Raw genomic sequence first — 22,515 nt, 5'->3', positions numbered from 1 at the left:
AGGACCACGGAAACAATGCCCAAGGCAGAGGGGTGGTAGTTATCCAGCCTGCTTGCATCCCCACAGTGATGGGGAGAGAGCTGCAGGCCCTCTCCCAGAGCGCCTCCACTGGCCAGGTCTGGTGGATCAGCAGTGCTTCAACAGGGCTCAGGGCTGGGTTGGCAGGAGCCCAGCGCTGGGCTCTCTGGAACATCGGGCCCCAGCCTCACACAGGGCCTGGGCCTGCTCCTGCTCCCACAGAAATCAGTGGCAAAGCTGCTGGTGGTTGCAATGGGAGCAGGTCTATGTCTGTTCTCACACAGATTGTGAGTGAGCATACAGCTCACATGGGGGCAGCCAGAAGATTTCTCCGTGCTGGGCTTCACGCTTCCGGATAGTGACAGACTCCCTTTCAGAGCTTGGCTCCAGCACAGCATCCCATTCCAAGCAGGAGCAGCCATCACCCCCGGTCAGACTCGCCCAGGCTAGGGGCTGCTGGTCGCTCAGTGGAAGAGAACTGCCACCTGGGCAGGGCAGCCCCATAAATTGCCCCACGTATGTCATTAAAGCCAGACCATGAGAAATGAAACCAGGAGCCTGAGCAGCTGCTTTTTATCTGGTTTTCTTGCCAGTTGAGCCTATAAATCCTCAGGAGGAAGACATCTCGGCCTTGCCCCTCCTGCATCAGGTCAAGGTAACTGCAATTCAGCTGCAGACGCTAGGGAGAGCAAGAGAAGTTCCCGGTGCTGTCCGGCATGCCAGGCACCATGGGACAGCATGAATGTAACTGGGATAAGCCCAAGGTAATGGACAACGGTGGGAGTAGAGCGGACTCCCCAGGCATCACACAGGGCTCTGATGAAGCAGGATCTTCGGAGCAGATACACCATGGCCACAGGCCTGTGTTCTCCGTTATCCCAGGGAACAAAAGTCCCACTCAGCGAAAGCATTCAGCCCCCCTCAACACCAGAAGAGCCAGGGCGAACCATGGAAGGGCACTATTCAGTGTTGCAGCACAGCAGCCTGAGGTCTCCCCCTCGCCTGGTCGCATAGACCGCCAGCGGCTGGAGCAGACTGGACAGTGCATGGCCCAGCGTGCCCAGTGACGCAGGCTAAGAGCGGAAAGAGCGATCAGAATGTCAACTGGACACCATTGCCATGAGGCAGGAACGTTCTTCCATCTGCAGCCTTGCACCTTTGGGGCCTGTAACTGCTGATGCTTTCGGTGCTTTCTCCTGAACATCTCCTGTTGGATGCTGCAGGCAGGATACAGGTTCCATGGGCCAATAGTGTAAAGTCGCTAACCTGACATCAGAGTCAGGCCCAATTCCAGGCAGCCTGACCTGCCCCTGTGAGAAGCCCCCTGAGCTGTTAAACCCTGGGACTCAGCTCCGGCATTGCTCCAGCACTGCCCAGGGGCTAAGGCGTAGGAACTAGCCTATTGCTATGGCGCTGCTAACAGCTCTTGCTTGTTCCACCCATTTGTGACGAAGTGGGACTGTTCTTACGTGTCCTCCGAATACTGTAGGGGTGCCTCAGTTTCCCCTATGCATTTCTTAAGTCTCTAGGGGGTGGGATAAGGGGGTGTAATTATGGCAGAGCAAAGGGCCAGTGTACATAAATGGCCGACACTCTGTCTCCTGGCAACTGATGGCCTGGGCCCCTCCCCCCTGCAAGGTGAGAGCTAAAGGGTTGGAGAACAAAGGAATCGGGTGACCTCCTGGCCCGGGAAAGGGACAAAGCCCAGAGGAGGAGGGGCTGGAGGGGGAGTCAGTTTGGGGCTGGCTGGGGACAAGGAGTGAAGTGCAGACGGGGTTGTCTGGCTCACTGCCCCACAAAATGGACCCGGCTGAGGGGTCCTGTTCTCTGTACTTACAAGCTCTGTGTTAAGACCATGTTCCTGTCATCTAATAAACCTCCTGTTTTACTGGCTGGCTGAGAATCCTGTCTGACTGCGGAGTTGGGGTGCAGGGCCCTCTGGCTTCCCCGGGAGCCCCGCCTAGGCAGACTCGCTGTGGGAAGCGCACGGAGGGGCAGAGGACGCTGAATGCTCCGAGGTCAGACCCAGGAAGGTGGAAGCCGTGTGAGCTTTTTGCCCTGCAGACAGGCTGCTCCCAGAGAGGAGACCTCAGCAGAGTCCTGACTGGCTTCGTAGGGAGCAGTTCCAGAGCATTGCCCACCCAGGGACTCCGTGACACCATTGCAACAGGGAACTTCCACCGGCCTGGGCTCCAGCCTTCGGGAATGCCTCAAAGCCATGACTCCGCTTAGGGAGCTGATCTGCCCAGCCAAACCAAAGGCTCTCCGAAGGAAAGTGCCACCAGTCTGCTGCCTGGGGCACTGAGAACAAGACCCACGCAAAGCCCTCTACACTGGAAAGGAGACTGACAACTCTGAGGCAGCCTGGATGGCATCTCTCGGTAGGAACAAGGTGGATACGACTTTGCATGGAGCTCAAGCTTTTCGTCTTCAAAGTGCTGCAAGAACATTCCTGCTCCCCAGCCCAGGGGAGGGCAAGAGGGGTAATCCCCATTTTCCAGCAGGCACAGTGGACCCAGAGTCGACAAAGGCACCACAGTGAGTCTCTGCCAGAGCTAGGAGGCGGACGATTAATTCTGTTTGTTAGCTGGAAGTCCATTGTGCCAGGCACTGTACAAACACAGAACAGTCCACAGGCATTACATTAGAACTCTGAAGGGCTTGGCTCCTAGACCCAGACTTTATCCACCAAATCACACCGTCTTATCTGCATCTCAGTCCCAAACCTCATACTGAACTTCCTGACTGCAGATCCAGGCTGACGTGAGCAAAGACCAACACTGAAACCCAGGCTTCCAGCTGGAAAGCCTTTCCTGAGGGAGGAAAAAAATCCTCCATCTGGAAAGCAATTGCCAAGCGCCCTGCGGAGAGACCAGCAAGGGGCAGCCTCTCTCTGCTCTGGTGCATGGGCAAAGCTTTTCTCAGCCCTGTAGCGGCTCATGCCATCCTGCTAGGGTTCTCAAGACAGCATCACTATTGAAGCACCAGCCCATTGCAAAGGGACTGGGAAACGCGGGGGGCTGAGCCTTTCAAGAACACTTAGGGGATGTGGTACCGTTCATGTGAATTTGGGCAGCTTGGGGATGTGGTAACGTTCATGTGAATTTGGGCAGCTTGGGGACTCAGCCTCAATGGATGGGACTAAATCAATTCCTGTCAGTTATTAGTAAAATGTACAGGCAGCTAGAGACCAGCATGACATCTCAATTCAGCTCTCACACCTAGAAGTTCATGCTCAGAAAACACATCCTAACTCCATCTGGCTCTTTATTCAGCCTAAATTTGCTGTATGTTTGGGAAACTGCAGATACTCTGTTCCTCTTTGAGGCTAGGACTGGCTGGGAGCTGTTCAGAGAGGATTTTTTGCATTTTGCTGCACAGCAAGGAAAGAAATTGCTTCCTTGTAGTGGCAGATTTTACACTCCAGACAGGAACATTTGTCACTTAGGTTTACATGTTCTTGTTTGTGGCTGATCGGAAGACACTGACTGGGGAAATTCAGAGATTCCAAGACTAGATGAGACCATTGTGATCATCTTGTCTGACCTCCAGAACTTCCCAGCCCAGAGCCCTGCCCCCAAGTGAACCCTAGAGCAGAGCTGATAGAAAACCAGCCACTCCTCATTTAAAAGTTGGCAGTGATGGAGAACACAGCACTACCCTGGGTCAGTTGTTCCAATGGTTAATTCCCCTCAGTTAAATATTTACACTTGATTTTCAGTCTGAATTTGTCTAGCTTCAACTCCCAGCCATTGGCTCTGGTTAGACCTTCCTCTGCTAGATGGACAAGCCCCTGATCTAATATTTGTTCCCAGGTAGATCTTCAGATGGGGATCAAGCCACCCCTGAACCGGCTCTTTGTTCAGCTAAGTACATCAACTCAGAGAGCTTAATCAGTACAACTGACCAACCAGCCAAACCGCATGCTTTTCCGCTGCTGGCTGGACCTGTAAGGACCCAGCACCCGCAGGAGAGAGTTACAAGGAGATGGACAAGGATTGCAGTTGGTGCTTCTGGTGCATTAGCTACTAGTGCTTGGAACATGGCCCTCAGCTGCACGCAGGGATCCAGGCTTGCTCCCCTGCCCTTCAAGCCCCATATCCAAGCCCTGGTCACGATGGACTTACAGCAGTGACAGACATTGAGCAGGAAAGTCCGTATGCTGGCAGAGTGTTTTATTAACAGGAGTCAGCTGCTAGGTCAGGCGTGGATTTCCTCCAGGTGCTCTTTGTGGAAGATCTTTTCCCCTGGCCCCTCTCTGCTGTTCCTACAGGTTGTTCTGACCCCTCAGTAGCAGAGATTCTTTTCCCTTCACAGCTTCTCCACACCATGCTGTGGAGGACAAGCACTGTCTCTGGCTTCCTGCTTCTCCTCTCCAAGTGCCACAAAAAGCACACATTGCTGCAGACGGAACTTGGACTGGTCTTGCTGGGGCTGTTCTCGTTGGGTTGCTTTACGTTTATGACTAACCCCACTGAAAGTTGCTGAGTCTTTGCTGGGCAAATATGACAATGCCACCTGGAGATGCTAAGGCCAAAGATAGGCGTGTGGGTGCCAAACATTAGGCTCTTGAATCCAAGGCCTTGATTCAGAAATCAATGGGAATTTTGCCTGTGCTTTCAATCAGAGGTAGATCAGACCTGTGAAGCCCTGTGCCCAGCTCAAGGGGTGGACTTTGGGAACCTCTCATCAGAGAGGACAAGCAGGCATAGGGTGAAGCTTGCATTGACAAAGCAGCCTCGGGGGAGATTATTTCTGCAAAGGCCAGAGCTCTCCCAAATATTTACTTTGAAATGTTCAGCTAGAGGAAAGGTCAGCAACCGCTCATTTGCCAGTCCCTCTGGTGGAGTCACAGGTCAATCTGTGCATTGCCCAGACGCCGCCTACTGCCAGAGCCCGAGGGGACCCTGGGCGTTTTTCATGACAGTACAACGTGGGTTCTTGAGAGTGCCGCAAAAAATCAAGCGTCTTATCTAGCCTCAGCTAGAAGTGGCCAAACACGCGGCCTGTGCAGTGAGGAAAACAAACTGTTCCCTCAGGGCAGCAGCTTTTACACTTCGTGACAAATGTTGCACCTATCAGGAGTTCTCGGTGTGCTTGGCAGTGGGTGATTGCAAAGCTGGTATGGGGGGGAAGAGACGCAAAACTGCCAACTGGACCAGTTCTCATACTAAAGGATCTGACAAGCCGCATTGGAGGCCTAGGAACTGGGCAGCGCCTCTGACTGCCGCGGGCCTGGGACATGGAGCAGCATTGATGGTCCCCCACAGAGAAGCTCCCTGTGACATGCAGCCTGAGGAAGGGCTAGCCCAGGTGATTGGCACCTGGTCTGAGTGCCCAGGTTAGCTCAGTTTGGGTGTGAGCAGCCACTCTGCAAAGCTGTACCAAGTCACCCTGTGCCCTCTGGTGCTGCACTCCCCCAGCTCCGGCGCTAGGACTTCTGGGGGCATCTCCCATGGGGTTTTGAGCAGCTCTGATTTTCCTGGTGAATTGTGGGAGAGCTTGTCTGTCCCTGCACACACAGGGGGGAAACGTGGGAAGGCAATGGAGGACTATCATCTTCACTGCAAGGCGGGAGAGTCCCTAGCCAGAACGCAGGCTTCCTCTCACATCCCCAGGAGGGCCAGCTAGCTCAGGCTGTGAGCAGCCTGTGAGACCCACAGCTGCTCTTCAGTGGTTCCATTGCCCTTCTGACCATTTGCTTTTGGAGCCCTGGGGATGTGGTTCTCCCCACATAGAGCATTGCAGACTGCCAGCCCCTCTCGCAGGTAGCTGTGCTGCTGGCTCTTCCCCCTGGATTGGCCCCAGAACAACCCCCTTGGCTCCCTCTGAAGAGATTGCTTCCAGCTGCACTCAGGGGCAAATCTTAAACAATAGCACTTAGAGAGGGAGAAATTAAGCTCTAGAGATGAGGGAGGGAGGGAGGGAAGGGAAGGGCAAGGACTGCTGATGCTCCCAGTGCAGGAGGCCTGAGTTGGCACCACCTCTACAGACACTCATGGGCTTCTGCCACTGGCAAAGGTACATAGCACTACAAATAAAAATCAGGGATCTTCAGCGCCTGGGTCAGTCTGTACGTTGGTGTGGATGGACCTCTGGTCCCACCCGGTCTGGTCCCACCCGGTCTGGTCCCACCCGGTCTGGTCCCACCCGGTCTGGTCCCACCCGGTCTGCAATCCCCGAGGCCAGAGCAAGGGGAGCATGGTCCCTCTGTGTGGGAAGGCTCCATTTACAAATGGTTAATAAGTGATGAAAAGATGCTAACGACAGGAGCTGCAGTGCTGGAAATGGGGACAAGCCAATCAGTAGCAGGAGCACCCGAGGGCTCTCAGCAGCCCGGTGGCCTGTGGGATTCTAGAACAATGCACAAGACCTGATTAGCCAGTTACCAGCCTGTGCAAACTCTAGGAACGGACCCTTCATACAAAGCACAACCAGAAATTCACCTGCACACAGAGCGTTTTGTTCCACAGAAATTGGGGCCGAGCTGCAGGCTCCTGGCTCAGGCTTGGATCTATTCCCAGTGCCCCTCTTCGCTTTTCCATTTGGCTCCCATCCTCTCCCATCAGACATTTCCATAAAGTGCCTCCTTGCTGCAGAAGGGGCTTTTCTGCTCTCCTAGGAGCTGCCTTGGTTAGGCTATGACCTGACTGTGCTGAACATGGCCAAGTCTTCCGTGAAGAAACATAAAAATGACACCCAGAGCCCAGGAGAACCCCATCACCAATGCACAGTGTGGGCTTTGTGGCTGCTGAATCCTGAAATCATGGCACAAGAGGCAACACTAGAGAAGGGGGGTAAAGTTAACACTGGTAACCACAGGCAGCATGGCCTGGAGGAGGAACAGCGTTCGAGCCAGGAAGCAGAACTCTGCCAAACACTGGGGGTTGAAACGGGTAGTTCTCTTCCATACCAAGATCAGCCGCTTTGGACTGGCCAGCTCGTCAGGGCTAAACTGGGCTTCAGGGGACTGGTGGAGATTTGGAGCCTGCTGGGACAGACTGTGGATGAGGACGTTGGTTTGCTCCCAATCTCTGTCCCCCACTGTCTAGGGCTAGTGTGTGTTGAGGCTCCCCTGTGAAAGGGGAGGAGCATCGTGGTAGGCAGGGAGCCCCACAGTAGGCCCTTCCCAGGTACCAAACATGCCCCCAAGAACATCTCCCTTTTGGGCAGAGCCCCGCTCAGCACAATCGCGACTAGGTGATGGATGAACTCTTCCCTCACCCAGCCCCAGTTTAGCACCCAGCCCCTGGGAGCAAGTGCCTTTCCCACCCAGGCTCCTGGACAATGCTCAAATGCAGTGTGTGATCAGACCTTCTTGGATATGGTTTTATCAACAAAGAAATCCACATCAATGTAACATAGCTCATCTCAGAACTTCTCCCCAGGCATGGCTGTTCCTCCGTCAGGTCTGCTCAGCCCACCCCCTAGATCTTCCTTCACCAGATGCTGTAATGAGCCCCTGCTAGTCAGCAGTGCCCACTTATTCCTGCTCCAGCAGGCCCTGCTGATGGGGGGAGGGGATATTGCCTGCCTGTTCAGACCCTCACATAGCTCATGTGGCAGCATCCCTGCTGGTGAGGCTGAGGCGCAAAGGGGAAGCTACTCTCAGGCAGGAGCAGCCTGTGCCCTGCAGCATGGAGGAAGTGCTCGGATCCATGCTGACTGGAACAGCAGCGCTGCCCTGTTTCCCCAGCAAAGCGCCGCTCTGGAGCGGGCAGGTACTAACTCCCTAAGAAACATGTCTCAAAACACAGCAGCCCACGTACAGGTTTCAGCGTCGGGCCTCTGGGGCTGCTCCAGGGAACGAGCAGGCACCAATCTAACTCCCGGCTGTGGTTGGGCACGGGGTTCCAGCATGGGGGAAGGGAGCTACTCTCTCATGGTTCCCACTGGATCAGGCATTAGGCACCTGCATCCCCAGGGCTGCTCCCACTTACGCACCAGTACCAGGTCAGTACCAGCCAGGGAGGCACCAAGGTGGATTGAAGCCTCTTGCTGCCCTCTCCCCTGCTGGGTACAGCACAGGATCCAGCCCTGCCCCTTCCCTGACGGCCATATGGTGCTTTGAAGTCCAGGCTGGCCACGTAGAACGGAGGCTCCCCATCTCACGGCCTGTGCAGACGCATTCTCTGCCCCCGAGGCTCACGGTTACTCCATTCAGAGTTAGCCTGAGCCCCCTGCAAGGCGTGAGACCAGCTCAGGTAGAAGTTAAGCCTGGCAAGGAATCAGGCGCAGGTCAGTGGAACTCGGACCCCGGCTCTCCCCTGCACAGGGGTCCCTCACCCTCCTGCAGCACCGTATGCGATACCACAGCCAGCCTGGAGGAAAGGCTGAGAGCAGGGCGGGCCCAGCCACTTGCTGCTGGACAGCTCCCAGCTAGAGCAGCCTTGGCATCCCCCTGCATCAAACAGCAGAGAATACAATCACTCTCCCGGGAAGCCTGGTGGGAAGGACCATTAAACCAGAGCAGCTGAGGCAGAAGGTGGCTTCCCAGCCCCTCCACTAGCAAAGCTCCCTCCCAGCCCAGCCGACCCGTGGCCTGGCCTGGCACCCAGTACAGGAAGTTTGCTTTTCCAATCACCTCTCTTCACACACATTTTCCCCTGCAGGCGGTCACACAGCGAGCCAATGGCTGGGCCAACCAGGGAACCAGCAGTTGGCCCTGTCAGTTCAATGAGGCCAGCCATGTGGCCAGACATGTGAACCCCCCACTCCAGGCACTGCGGTATGAAACCTGCTGCACGCGGAGATTGGGACCATGAACCCTGCTGCTCCTGCTCAAGGATCATGCCGCTCTTGGATTCCAGGGCAAAGAGCTGCTTTCCATGGCCTCTACCTCCCACAGAGCAGCAGCAGGGCTCCTGACGGGCTGTGAAGGCTGGAGCAGGGAGTCACCGCTCCAGAGGCCCTGGGCTAGTGCAGCTTGTGTAGCATCCAGACAGGCTGCAGGTGTCCTCTGGGAATGAGCCAGCATGGCTGGCTGAGTTTCTTCGGAGACCCTGGCCCGTCCCGTCTTGGCACTGAGCGGCTGCAGGAGGGGGCCTGCACTGCACTCTCAAACGAGGCTCAGGGTGGCGATCTCTGCAGCATCCCTGTCACCCATGTCCAGCACAGATGGTGCAAATCCACTCCAAGGGGGACATTCAGCATTATGTCCCCCAACACACACACGCGGCTTCATCACCACCACGAACGCAGACATGCCTTGAAGGGTGCCTGGTTCTCCCCAGGATTCTCCCCTCTGGAGGAGCTCCCGCCCCAAGGGGGACCTACCTGCACTTCCCGTGTGTGGTAGGCAATGATCAAGCCCAGCAGGATGACGGTGGACAGGCTGATAAGGCATTTCAGGGCCAGAGAAAACATGGACTCCTGTAGGACAAGGAAGGAGAAAGCATTAGAGGAGTGAGGGCCAGGAAGGGATCACCCCATCCCCACCGAGACATAACGGGAACTGGGTCCATGGGCCAGGGCAGACGGGAATGCATGGGCCTTGGAGGCATTCTGCTTTCTCCATCGTTACAGGGGAAACTGCGGGCACATGGATCACCACAGAGCAAGGTGTGAGGTGGAGGCATCTGCCCACCCCACCCCTGTTCCTGAGCCCGGAAGCTCAGCATGTGCTCTACCTACCCCCCCCAACCCACTGCAGGCAGCTTCCCAGAGATGCCTGCTGTCTGGCCCCACCCCACAGCCTCAGCCAGGACTCTGTACAGCTCCTCCAAGCGTGCCGGCACAACCACCCCCCTTCTCCCATCTGGGGGTCACACTCCCACTCAGTGATGGGCCACCCAACTGAGAAGAGCAGGGAGCGGAGGCCGAGCACAGGGTGCTCCAGCTGAGAATACTAAACCATACCTGTGCCTCTGCATCCCCTTCCGCCCCAGGCCCTCCGAGTGTGTCACAAGCACTAATTCATCCTGCCCCCTTTTCTCAGGGCAAACTGAGGAACGATGGGGTAAGTGACTCACCCAGAGCCACATGGCAAGTCATCGACAGCTGGGAACAGATCCCAGGAGTCCTGATCCCCAGTGCCCTATTCTAGCCACTAGACAACACTGCCTCCGGGCCGCACGAGAACCTAAGACTGACCCTCCCTGCACCGACCGCTAGATATTGCTCTTCAGAGAGCTGGCAGCCACAGGAGCTCGGCTCGTCTGCGCCCCTTAGCGCTGCGATAATGCCACGTTCCTTTGGGACAGTGCACGGCAGCCCAGCACCCAGCCCATCTGGCACCGTGGCAGGAGGGGTACAAGCGGCAGCCTGGGTGCAACTGGTGAGCTGGGCTGACAGCCCAGGAGCAGGATGGGGACTCTGCAGCCAGATTGGAGGTTCTCTGCAGGTAATGCGATGGGGGCTCAGAGCTGGGACAGGGCATTGGGGATGGCCCATCTGTCTCTCGCTGCACCAGCTTGACTCCACTCCCCAATGGTGCCCCTCGCCCTCAGACTGACCATTGCCCCACCCCACACAGCCACCCCCAGCTGCGGATTCACTCCTAATGGAAAAGGAGTACTTGTGGCACCTTAGAGACTAACCAATTTATTTGAGCATGAGCTTTCGTGAGCTACAGCTCACTTCATCGGATGCATACTGTGGAAACTGCAGCAGACTTTATATACACACAGAGAATATGAAACAATACCTCCTCCCACCCCACTGTCCTGCTGGTAATAGCTTATCTAAAGTGATCACTCTCCTTACAGTAAGAAAAGGAGGACTTGTGGCACCCTAGAGACTAACCAATCTATTTGAGCATGAGCTTTCGTGAGCTACCTATAGCTCACGAAAGCTCATGCTCAAATAGATTGGTTAGTCTCTAGGGTGCCACAAGTCCTCCTTTTCTTACTGTAAGGAGAGTGATCACTTTAGATAAGCTATTACCAGCAGGACAGTGGGGTGGGAGGAGGTATTGTTTCATATTCTCTGTGTGTATATAAAGTCTGCTGCAGTTTCCACAGTATGCATCCGATGAAGTGAGCTGTAGCTCACGAAAGCTCATGCTCAAATAAATTGGTTAGTCTCTAAGGTGCCACAAGTACTCCTTTTCTTTTTGCGAATACAGACTAACACGGCTGTTCCTCTGACTCCTAATGGAGTTCAGGCAGCTCGTGCTGACAGCAGCCTGGTGCCTGGGGAACAGTCAATACTGTTTATATGTGAGCACTGGATGCAGCCTCACAAGTTACCGGCCCCCAGCTGTGTGTTTTACAGTGGGAAGTCTCAGGCTGTAATGACACAATCCATCAGCATGGAGGGATGCATCAAACCACCGCTTATTGGCTTGTTTTTGCTGTTGCAATTGGGAGGAAAAAAGATACAGCTCCGAGGCCCCCCAGGTTGAAGCCTCAGAGTGAGAATGACAAGGTGTGGGAACAGAGCGTCCTTGCATGAGCCTGAAGACAGTTCCCATCTCATACATCCACCCAGCAGGGGCTGCTGGCGGAACTGCGGGTGCACAGGATGCAAAGGTTAGTGCAAAGCTAGTGCAGTGGATAGGACGCTGGCCTGGGGTCTAGTCCCTGGTCTACCACAGAGGCCCTGGACAAGTCAGTCAGTTCTGTGACTCAGTTTCCAGACTGTAAAATGGGAACATCCCTTCCCTCCTGCACAGAGCTGTGAGGATAAAGGTGCTCACACATGACAACACTGCAGGCTGTACACCTACCAGCATGTGAATGCCCGAGCTCAGGGGTGAAAGGTGCTGACTCCATGCCCCCATGCTGGCAGGAAGGCCCAGGGAATAGGGGCCCAGTGTGTGGTTCCCCAATCCGGCTGAACAGACTGTGCCCCCAAGGTTAGCAGCTTCCTGAGGCCAAGGACCCAGCTGATCTCAGTCATACAAGCAACAGAATAGCGATAGTAGACTCACTCTCAGTGCCTTCATCCAGGGATCTCAGCCCTGCTGCTTCAGGGCACAAACCAGCCTCTCACTGGGGGTCAGGAGGGAACTCCCCTTGGGGCAGGTTACCCCATCACTGGCAGGGGGAGGAGGGGGGCGCCTTGCACCTTTGAAGCAGGTGGCACAGGCCAGTGAGATGGGAACTGCCCAGCCCAGCACCTCCTGTCCCTAGTGGGAGGGAAGTACTATCGATCCCTGCTTTACAGCTGGGCCAGCACCCCACCTGGCTATGGAGCCTGACCTCGGGCAGCCCACGCAGCAGCCGCTGCTACACACCAGGCCCACCATCCAGGCTAGTGGCACAGTGGCCTCCCATCAGCCACACACTGCTGTATCCCAGAACTGAGGCCCAGGGGACCAAGGAGACTTGCAGAACAGGAATCTGACCCAGGTTCCTCAGGGCCACCACCAAAAGCCCAGCCATGCCTCTGCATGCCAGGAAGCAGACCAGGCTATGTGAGCAGCCACTGGACCAAGGGGTCCCCGGGGAGCCATGTCCCTGCGCCCCCTGGGGCTCAGCAGCTGGGAGCATGATGTTATTGGCATCGATTTGCCGTCTGGAAGAGCAGCCCTTTTTTCAATGAGGTTTTTAATCAAATGCTGTTAGATGTAATTACGTCTCCCCTCGGCCAGCCAGGGGATTCCAGCAATCTGCTGAGTCTCAGCATTAGCTCTGTAATATGGCATCCTAATAGATGGTCTAATCAGATGTTCCTGCTAATCAATGCAATGTAAATTAAACCAGCCCTTAGATGCCCATGAGCAAAGTGGCTGCTTCCAGACCCCAGGTCTCTGCTGCCTGGCTTCCCACCGGGAAAGGCCAGGCAGCCGCACCCCTCCTTTCCTCGCTGTCTCACTTCCTACCCACTCCCTCCTTTTCCTCTCCACAGGGCTGAGGCATGTGTGTTCATGGTGGCTGCATGAGAAGAGACCCCTGCACTGTCTCTCTCATTCCCCCCACCCAGCCCTGGATGGCTGCCCCGGGGCTCCTAACTGGTGTCACTGCTGGGCAGTGACTGACCTTGGCCAGCTCCAGCCAACGGAGTGACGGGAAGAGCTGGGTCTTGGCAGCCCAGCGTAGTCTGTGTTGTTAGCAGAGGGCTGGTTCCCCTCCCGTGGGGGGACAAAGGCCAGCAGCAAGCATTCTGATTATTATTGCAGCCGTCCAGTGACTTCACCTCACCCAGCGCGCATAAGAACCCACTGTAATTTCAGTGCCAAGCAACCTGCCCCTTCCCTCCCAGCAACAGGGGGAGCTGGAGTCTGGCTTTTCTCTAATCTCCCACAGATGCTATGAACACCTGGAGCCCCATCTCCACCTCCCCAGCCCCTCTGCAAACCCCACACCGCAGCCAGCCGCCCATTTCTCACCTCCCAGCAACTGTCCCCTGAGGGCCTCCTGCCACTGCAGGTGTTTATGGCTCAGCCACCTCCTATTTCACTCCAGCTGACAGAGCCAACATCCTTCAACACTCTCAAGACAAACAAGCTTCTGGGTGCCTTGCTTACAACACTTCGTTCCTCCTATTACGAGCTTACCTGTCCTAGTTGCTGGGAGGGCCCCAGGCAGCACCTGGCTCTACTAAGCACAGGGCTGGTGTAGTCAAGCACTCCTGCCTGGGGTTTACAGGGGCAGCAGCGCTCGGAGACCTCAGCTGCAGGGTGCTCCCTCCCAAATTCCAGCCCCCTACCAGCCAGGCTTGCTCACAGTCACAAGACAGACTAAAGGTGGAAAACAAAGGCAACCAGCAGAACAAGAAGGAACCGTCCCAGAGCCGGGACCCTGCTGGTCTCAGGAACCCCACAGACAGATACTAGCCCCTCATTAGCTGCATTGAGGTAGCACCTGGCGCTGCAACCAAGGTGGGGCCCTGTTGTGCTGGATACTGCAGACACCACAGCGAGGCAGCCCCTGCCCGACAAGCTCCCGATAAAGGCAGGGTTATTCTCCCCATTAGCAGAGGTGGAACTGGAACACACAGACTTTCCCAGCAAGGTCAGCATGTCAGGAGCGGAGCTCTGTAGATCATCTAACCCTACCTGTAGGGGTCAAGCACAGGCCATCCCGCCCAGGACACCCACCCGGGGAGCCTGCTAGACCCAGCTTTCCTGAGTCGTGAGGCATTAGCCAGAAGACCCTCCTTCCTCTCTCTCAAAAGTGTTGCAAAGGGGGGCAGAGCCAGGGTTAAGCAGGGCAGAATCTACCCAGGGAAAGGGACCCAGGGGGTTGTCCGCAGAGCCCCAGGACAGACCCATTGCTGCAAGGGCCTCGGTAGGGGATCTCCCTTTGCCTTCCCACTGAGCATGTCTCTGCTAGGGCCACTGGTGCTAATGGGGCTGCTTGGCTTCTCTCTGCAGCTGCCGGAGGGGAATTCCCATAAACCCGACAGCAGAGCCCAAGGAAATCAGGGCATTTAGTGGGATTGTTCTAAGTGCCAGGAGATAAAGAGGCCCATGGGAGAGATACAGACAGGCAGAGCTGCTGAGGGATGAGCAGAGAGCAACAGCTGATTGCTCATGGAGAGTTACTCATGGAGCACCTCTCCTTTCCCAGGGAAGTTCCCAAGCTGGCTCCTGTGGGCAGGCTGTGGTGGAGGGTAGAGACTCAGGCAGGGAAGCCCTTCTCCATCAGAGCCCTGCTGACCCCATGCGGCTGTGCTAAACTGTTAAGAGAAATCTCCTGTGGCTCATGAGCAAAGGGGTCGGTAGCACATATGCAGCCATCCACCCTCATGCAGACAGTGCTGGATGTGACAAAGTGGGACTGTTCTTCATGTTTCCTCTCCCCAGTTGTCACGATGCTCTGGACAGGGGAGAGGAAACATGTCCAGAGCAGCCAGGCAGGACTCTGGGGAAGTCTCCTCTCTGTGAGCAGACTGTCCCTAGGGCAAAAAGCGCTCACAGCTTCCCCCTTCCTGGGTCTGACCTCAGAGCATTCAGCATCCTCTGCCCCTCCATGCGCTTCCTACCGTGAGTCCACCCAGGCAGGGTCCTGGGGAAGCCAGAGGGTCCTGCCCTACAACTTCGCAGTCGGACGTGACTCTTAGCCAGAAAAACAGAGGTTTATTAGATGACAGGAACATGGTCTAAAACAGAGCTTGCAGGTACAGAGAACAGGACCCCTCAGCTGGGTCCTTTTGTGGGACAGTGAGCCAGACAACCACGTCTGCACTTCACTCCTTGTCCCCAGCCAGCCCCAAACTGAAACTCCCTCCAGCCCCTCCTCTTCTTTGTCCCTTTCCCTGGGCCAGGAGGCCACCTGAGTCCTTTGTTCTCCAACCTTGTAGCTCTCACCTTGCAGGGGGGAAGGGCCCAGGCCATCAGTTGCCAGGAAACAGGGTGTCGGCCATTCTGTGTCCAGATCCCTGCACACACCTGCCCTCTAGGGCTCTGCAACGATCATACACCCTTACCCCACCCCCTAGATACTTAAGAACTGCATAGGGGAAACTGAGGCACCCCCACAATATTTAGAGGGAACATTAAGAACAGTCCCACTTCGTCACAATGGGGAAAGGCACAAGACACCAGCTCCGGGAGGCAAACCTCTATTAATGCGTCAGGCAGAACAGCCCAGGCAGCAGTGCCAGCTTCCCCGGTCAGTGTGCTTCAGTCTTGCCACGCAGGCAGCAGCCCAGAGCCGAAGGAGAGTTCTGCCTTGTCACGGAGTCCCTGGGCGATGCTCTGGAACTGCTCCCCATGAAGTCAGTCAGGACTCTGGGGTAGTTGCCTTTCTGTGAGCAGCCTGTCTTCAGGACACACAGCTCACACAGCTTCCACCTTCCTGGGTCTGACCTCAGAGCATTCAGCATCCTCTGCCCCTCCGTGCACTTCCCCCCAGCGAGTCCGCTCAGGCAGGGCTCCTGGGGAAGCCAGAGGGTCCTGCACCCCAACTTCGCAGTCAGACGTGACTCTCAGCCAGCCAGTAAAACAGAAGGTTTATTAGACGACAGGAACATGGTCTAAAACAGAGCTTGCAGGTGCAGAGAACGGGACCCCTCAGCTGGGTCCATTCTGGGGGGCAGTGAGCCAGACAACCACATCTGCACTTCACTCCATGTCCCAGCCAGCCCCAAACTGAAAACCCCCTCCAGCCCCTCCTCCTCTGGGCTTTGTTCCTTTCCCAGGCCAGGTGGTCACCTGATTCCTTTGTTCTCCAACCCTTTAGCTTTCACCTTGCAGGGGGGAAGGGCCCAGGCCATCAGTTGCCAGGAAACAGGGTGTTGGCCATTCTCTGTGTCCAGACTCCTGCACACACCTGCCCTCTAGGGCTCTGCAATGATCATACACCCTTACCCCACCCCCTAGATACTTAAGAACTGCCTAGGGGAAACTGAGGCACCCCCACACTATTCAGAGGAAACATTAAGAACAGTCCCACTTCGTCACATCTCTCCCCCCTTCGAGATCGAACTGAGCGGGGTCACTTTAGCCGGTGACCTGGGGAAGTTCGAAGCCACCAACGTTCCCATGGATGCCCCAGCATCTCTCCCATTCCTTGGTAGGAGTTACACCAGGCCCTTCCATTTTCACACCCTCCCTTAGGTCAGGGGTGGTCGATAGCACTCGCAGGCCGCATGTGGGAAGGTTTATGCAGCCCATGCCCTTTGGCCACCCCAAGAATGTCTCCCCATTGACCATCACCTTCTGCTCCCACTGGAGGTCCGAGGGGCCTGGCCCCAGGAAACTCCACACAGACATATAGGTTGGGGTCAGGAGTGGGAGCCTGTCCACATCCCCAACCATCTGGCTGACGGAGTCTATGGCCTTGGGACCCAGCAAGGGAGCTAGACACCGGGGCTTTTCCGCAGGGTCCCCTTGGTTCAAATTGCCAGCCTGCTCAAAGGCAGTGAGGTGGGCATCCACCCCCCCCCCCGTCCTTAACCAGGGGCAGCAATTTAGTCTCGAGGTTCCCTGCGGAACTGGCCCCCCAGGGTCTATCCCCACTCACCCCGGGGAGGTCCCCTAGGCCTCTCCGCTCCCCCACCGCCAGTTCATGCTGCTGCTGCTTCTGCAGCTCTTTCTCGGGCTCTCGCTGTCTCCCAGGGTCCTCTTGCTCTCTCGGACTCAGCTCCAATCCCGTCCATCTCGATCCTCCGATGGGGAACCCGATCGTGAAGACCCCCGTCTGGTCGGGGACAGGAGTCTTGGCGATGCCTGGCTCCCGCTCCAGCTGCTCCCAGATCCTGCTATAGCCCCAGTTGGGGTCAGGAATCTGTTCCTTAGAGCGGTCATCCTCCTCCAGCTGCACGATTAACTCTGCTTTGGTGAACTTTCCAACGCTCAACCCTCTCTTTTTGCACAGGGTTACAATGTCCTTCTTAAGGAGACGGTGACAGGCCATCACTCTGCTCCTCCCAAGTTGTTGTGGACTCACAGGCGCGTGTGTTCTCAGCTCCCCATGGTTTCCAGGGAGAACCCCTAGTGTGCCAGCCCTTCTCGAGGTCACCACCTCTTTGCCAGGGTCGAGCTGCAGACTCCTCCGCCCCTGAGACTGCTCGCTGCAATCCCCAGGGGAACCCTGTTACTGCAAAAGTCCTTCTCGCTGGTCACACACTCCCAGGGGTTAACCGCCCCCCGAAACCGCTCCTCTCTGAGCCTTCAGCAGGCCTGGTCCTCGGCAATCCCCCTTCGTGTTACTGCTCCCGAGTCACTTACTGCAGGAAGCGCCATCCACGGGGTGCAGTACATCCCACCGCTGCCACCAGTTGTCACGGAGTCCCTGGGCGATGCTCTGGAACTGCTCCCCATGAAGTCAGTCAGGACTCTGGGGTAGTCGCCTTTCTGTGAGCAGCCTGTCTTCAGGACACACAGCTCACACAGCTTCCACCTTCCTGGGTCTGACCTCAGAGCATTCAGCCTCCTCTGCCCCTCCGTGCGCTTCCCCCCAGCGAGTCCGCTCAGGCGGGGCTCCTGGGGAAGCCAGAGGGTCCTGCACCCCAACTTCGCAGTCAGACGTGACTCTCAGCCAGCCAGTAAAACAGAAGGTTTATTAGACGACAGGAACATGGTCTAAAACAGAGCTTGCAGGTGCAGAGAACGGGACCCCTCAGCTGGGTCCATTCTGGGGGGCAGTGAGCCAGACAACCACGTCTGCACTTCACTCCATGTCCCAGCCAGCCCCAAACTGAAAACCCTCTCCAGCCCCTCCTCCTCTGGGCTTTGTTCCTTTCCCAGGCCAGGTGGTCACCTGATTCCTTTGTTCTCCAACCCTTTAGCTTTCACCTTGCAGGGGGGAAGGGCCCAGGCCATCAGTTGCCAGGAAACAGGGTGTCGGCCATTCTCTGTGTCCAGACTCCTGCACACACCTGCCCTCTAGGGCTCTGCAATGATCATACACCCTTACCCCACCCCCTAGATACTTAAGAACTGCCTAGGGGAAACTGAGGCACCCCCACACTATTCAGAGGAAACATTAAGAACAGTCCCACTTCGTCACATGCCTCAGACAGAGTCCAAGGCCAGAAAGGACCCTTATAATCTGGGCTAACCCCCTGCATAGCCCAAGCCAGAGAACCTCACCCAATGACTCCTGCATCCAGCTCAGAACGTCTGGTTCATATGGAGCATGTCTGGTAGAAAGGCATGCAAACCTCCCCCAGTGACAGGCAAACCCCACAGCCCTTGACAGGCTGTTCTGGTGGTTCATTACCCTCCTGTGAAAAAAACTGCACCTTATTTTTAGTCTGAATGTGTCTGGCGTCAACTTCTAGCCCCTGGACCATGTTCTGCTTTGGCTGGATTAAGGAGCCATTTATCATCTGACATCTCCCACCCAACTCCCGTAAGTGCCTGCAGATCATGATCAAGTCACCTCTTAACCTTTGCTTTGTTCAGTGAAATAGCTTGAGCTTCCTCAGTCTGGCAGTGAGGCAGGTTTTCCAGACCTTGACTCCTGGACCCTTTCCAACTGTCACCATCCTTTCCAATGCACAGTATTCCAGCACTGACCTCACTAATGCTGTTTACCAGTCACACCACCTCCTTTCTCCACAGTCTTCCAGCCCAGGGTCGCATTAACCCAGCTGTGGCATCGCATGGAGTGTTTCTGCCCATCTGATTTCTACCAAGGCTCCTTAGTCTGAGTGTAACTGCCTTCCAACCTACAGCCCCTGTAAGTGCTATACATCTGACCTCTGTTCTTGGACCCACGCTATACAGCACTGTCTTTGGCTGTATTAAAATGCACATGAGCCCAGCGTGGCAGGTGCCCAGGTTGCTCTTTGGAACTGGCCAGTCCCCATTGCTACCATGTCTGTCAGCAGAGAAGCCCAGTCAGTGATGCTTTTTAGGATGTTCACTGGCCTGAAACCACGAGCTTGTTTCATGTGGGCCACTGAAGAGCATGGTCCAGTGGTAGGCAGTGTGGCCTAGTGGAGAGCCCAGTGGCCTATAGAAAATCCACCCCCCTTCCCTCTTAGATCCTCCCCTGGGGCTCACCTCCCCACCAGCATTTCAAAACAAGAGGAAACTGGTCCTAAAAATAACCTGTTGGAACTAGCGGGAGCGATATTCTGGGTGCAGCCTGGCGAACAGGGAGCATTGTTCTCTTGCGGCCCGGCAGGGCCACGCATTGGGGTCAGCCTCACAACTTGGCACTTGCCTCTCCATTGTTTGGATAGCACAGCTGGTGCCGACAGGAGGGCTGGAGACCAAACGCGGGCTATTAATAGGCAGGCTCTAGAGTACAGCTTGCACCAAGGCAGCTATAGCTCTGACGACGATGCAGAGCTGCTGCCTCTACCCGCCTCTGCGGCATCCAGCCCTTTCGAGGTACCCAGACATCCGGGCAGCCCAGAACCTCCCTGGACTGTCGTTTGCCACCAACCTTGTGGTGTGCCGGTCTAACGTCTCTCCTGGAGACACGAAACCATGGCAAACCAGGACATCTTCGCTACCAAATGCACAGTCATGGTACATGCAGGTTGGGATCAAAGGGCATCGGGACAGGGACGGGGGAGCTCAAGGCTGGAACAGCAAGGGGCTTCAGGCTGGGACTTGGGTGCTGGGGGTGGGAGACCCCCAAGACTGGGAGAGCAGGGGGGCTGCAGGACAGAGCTGATGCCTCTTAGCAGAGCTGAGCAAGGGGAAACTCACCCCTCACTTGCTAGTACCATAGATTTGCCCTGACTTGGTGGTTTTTGCATCCTAGCTGGTTCTTTCCAAGAGCACGGAATGTCAGTGACGAGTCGGAACATTTACATACACAGAGTGACCCAGCCTCAGGCTTCAGGGAGACTCAGCACCTGTAGGGGTCAGGCAGGAATCCCCACTGCCACCCACAGAACTGCACAATGGAATGACTAAAGGGAGGGGGGCTGGGGCTGTACCCGTACCCAAGGCAGGAGACCACACCAGATGGGCCAGTGCCCGATCCAGTGCCCCAAATTCCATGTCTCCCCATATCAGGAGGGGAAATGCAGCCGCTGCTGTATAGTGCTGAGTGTGGCCTGCTGCTATTCCAGCCCCTCCCCCTACATGCAGGGCCAGAACCCGAGTTGGCTTAAATCAGCATCATTTCATTGAACCCAGTGCTGGTTTATGCCAGGTCTGGCCCATGATGTCCAACCAGTCAGAGAAGAGGGACTGGCAGAGGGGCTTTACAGCCAAGTATCAGTAGGGTAGCCGGGATCAGGCCCCATTGTGCGAGGTGCTGCATACGCAGACCTACAGACACCTGGACAAGGGCTAGATGGCTGCTATGCAGAGACCACAGCCTGGTCTCATTGTTTCCTTGTTCTCCCCCATCTGCCTCAGGTTGAGAGCTGTCTGGAGCAGGACTGCCTTCTGGTTCTGCATTTGTGCAGTGCCCAGTGGCAGGGGACTCTGGCCCATCACTGGCTTACACATGAACTTGTACCTGTTTAAATGGATTTAGTGAAACTGGTGCAGTTTTGTGGGTGGACATAGGCAAGCTACCCCACAAGAAGCGTACACAGCCCCCTCACACACACTGTCCACCCATCCCCCACCCCACTTTAATTCAATCTGTGTGCCACCAGCCTGTAGTTAACCCTTGGAACTTGTGTGTGTAGGGAAGTCTGGCCTGAGAGGCCCTGCCCCGAAGAGCTCAATCTAGAAGTATGAGGCACAGGAACGGTGGGAGGGGCAGAAGAGGCAGGAAGGGGTTTTGCCCCTGATCACAGCAGGGCTCCTGGGTTCTTTCCCCTGGCCCAAGGGGCCCATGGAGTTGGGAATGGCAGTGCCAGCAGCAGACAGCCACGCCTCTGACCACACTGGAGCTCGTGCTGCCGTTGCGCACCTGGTCCTGGTGGCTGTCTGAAAGAGGCTACTGGGCTGGCTGGGCTGCTGGCCAGATGTAGGGCAGAGCCCCCACATCCCAGGCGCCAATGCAGCCCACAGCTTGCTATGGCACAAGCCATGGTGATGCCTAATGGGAAACCTTGTTCTGAGCAGGTCAGTGTCACTGTGCAAGGCACACCCAGGGTTAACTGCAATTAGGGGTCACTCCTGGAACAGTTCTGCCATCAATTATGGCCAGTTTCAGCCGCTGTCTGGACAGTGTTAGCCCTTTGCTGCCGGGCAGCTGGTCAGAGCAGGAATGGCTGTTAGCTGAGGAGCTTTCCCAAAGCAGAGAATACAAACATGCCCAGAAGATTCTGTCAGTGCCAGCTGCATGGAGCCGTCCAGGGAGCCCTGAAGGAGGCTGGCAGCGTTCATCTGTCGCACTCCACCCTGAACGCAGGGGTGAATGCTGCTAGGAAAGGGTTAAGTGGGTCCTGCTGACTCACTGGGCAGGTGGCTTAGTATCCCACCCAGAGACAAGGGCATGGCCTTCTGGAGAGAGGGGGATCAAGAGTGCTGGCTGAGCAAAGCTGCAGGAGGATCCTTAGGGACTACCACGGCACGGGGAGAAGAGATGGAGCTGAGCTTGTCATCAGTAAAGGCAAACCCCAGCTCACGCCCAGACACATGGCTCTTCCAGGACAGGCTTGGCTACAGCCTGTTAACATGCTGAAATCTTCACTGCAAAGAGACCACTGTGCCCCCCCTCAGAGGCCTCCCGCATTCGCCTGCCATTGCCAAGTCCCAAGAGGGGAGCACAGCCATGGGAGACTGTCACTACAGGGTGACTAGCGAAATCCTCCTGGTTTCTCTGCCCATGGGATTCACTGCACCTGGCTCACCTGCAGCCCCTTCCAGACCTGCCCCTCCATCACCCTGCTCTCAGGACATGGGAAGAGGCTGGGACGATGACAGAAGTTAGGCTGATTGAGCACAGTGGCTTTGATACCAGTCTATCACCCCAACAGGGCTCAGTCCAAAGAAAGGCCCAGCTGTGTGGGTGACCCCAGCCAAGCAAGCATACAGAATCCAGGGCACGTTAACATTTCTTTGCCCATTGGAGGAGTCTCTCAGACCCCCCTCCCCTGCATGCATGCTGCTTTCCAGCTTTAATAAAAAGCAATCCAAGCCAAGCTGGAACAGCCCAGGAAACGGAGCAACAATCCCCTTTGCCCCCCTGGGGCCATGGCACGACAAGGCGGAAAGGTACAAGACAAACGATACTTTGGGAAAACCTGCCACACAGCCCCGGTCTTTATGCACAGCTCCCGTCAAAGTCGGCTCCAGAG

At 56.1% G+C, this 22,515-nt stretch overlaps 1 protein-coding gene across 1 annotated transcript in view; it reads right to left on the bottom strand.

Annotated features, from left to right (window-relative positions):
- The window catches only part of KCNN3 (potassium calcium-activated channel subfamily N member 3), an 81,588-nt gene that overhangs the window by 51,263 nt on the left and 7,810 nt on the right, over positions 1 to 22,515 (bottom strand). Inside the window, 1 exon segment of the mRNA XM_075122767.1 lies at positions 9,295 to 9,390. Coding sequence (XP_074978868.1) covers positions 9,295 to 9,390 — 96 coding nt within the window.

This window comes from Caretta caretta, chromosome 24 (genome assembly GCF_965140235.1).
Source record: "Caretta caretta isolate rCarCar2 chromosome 24, rCarCar1.hap1, whole genome shotgun sequence".
Lineage (NCBI taxonomy): Eukaryota > Metazoa > Chordata > Testudines > Cheloniidae > Caretta > Caretta caretta.
This window is presented reverse-complemented; position numbering and strand designations above follow the sequence as displayed.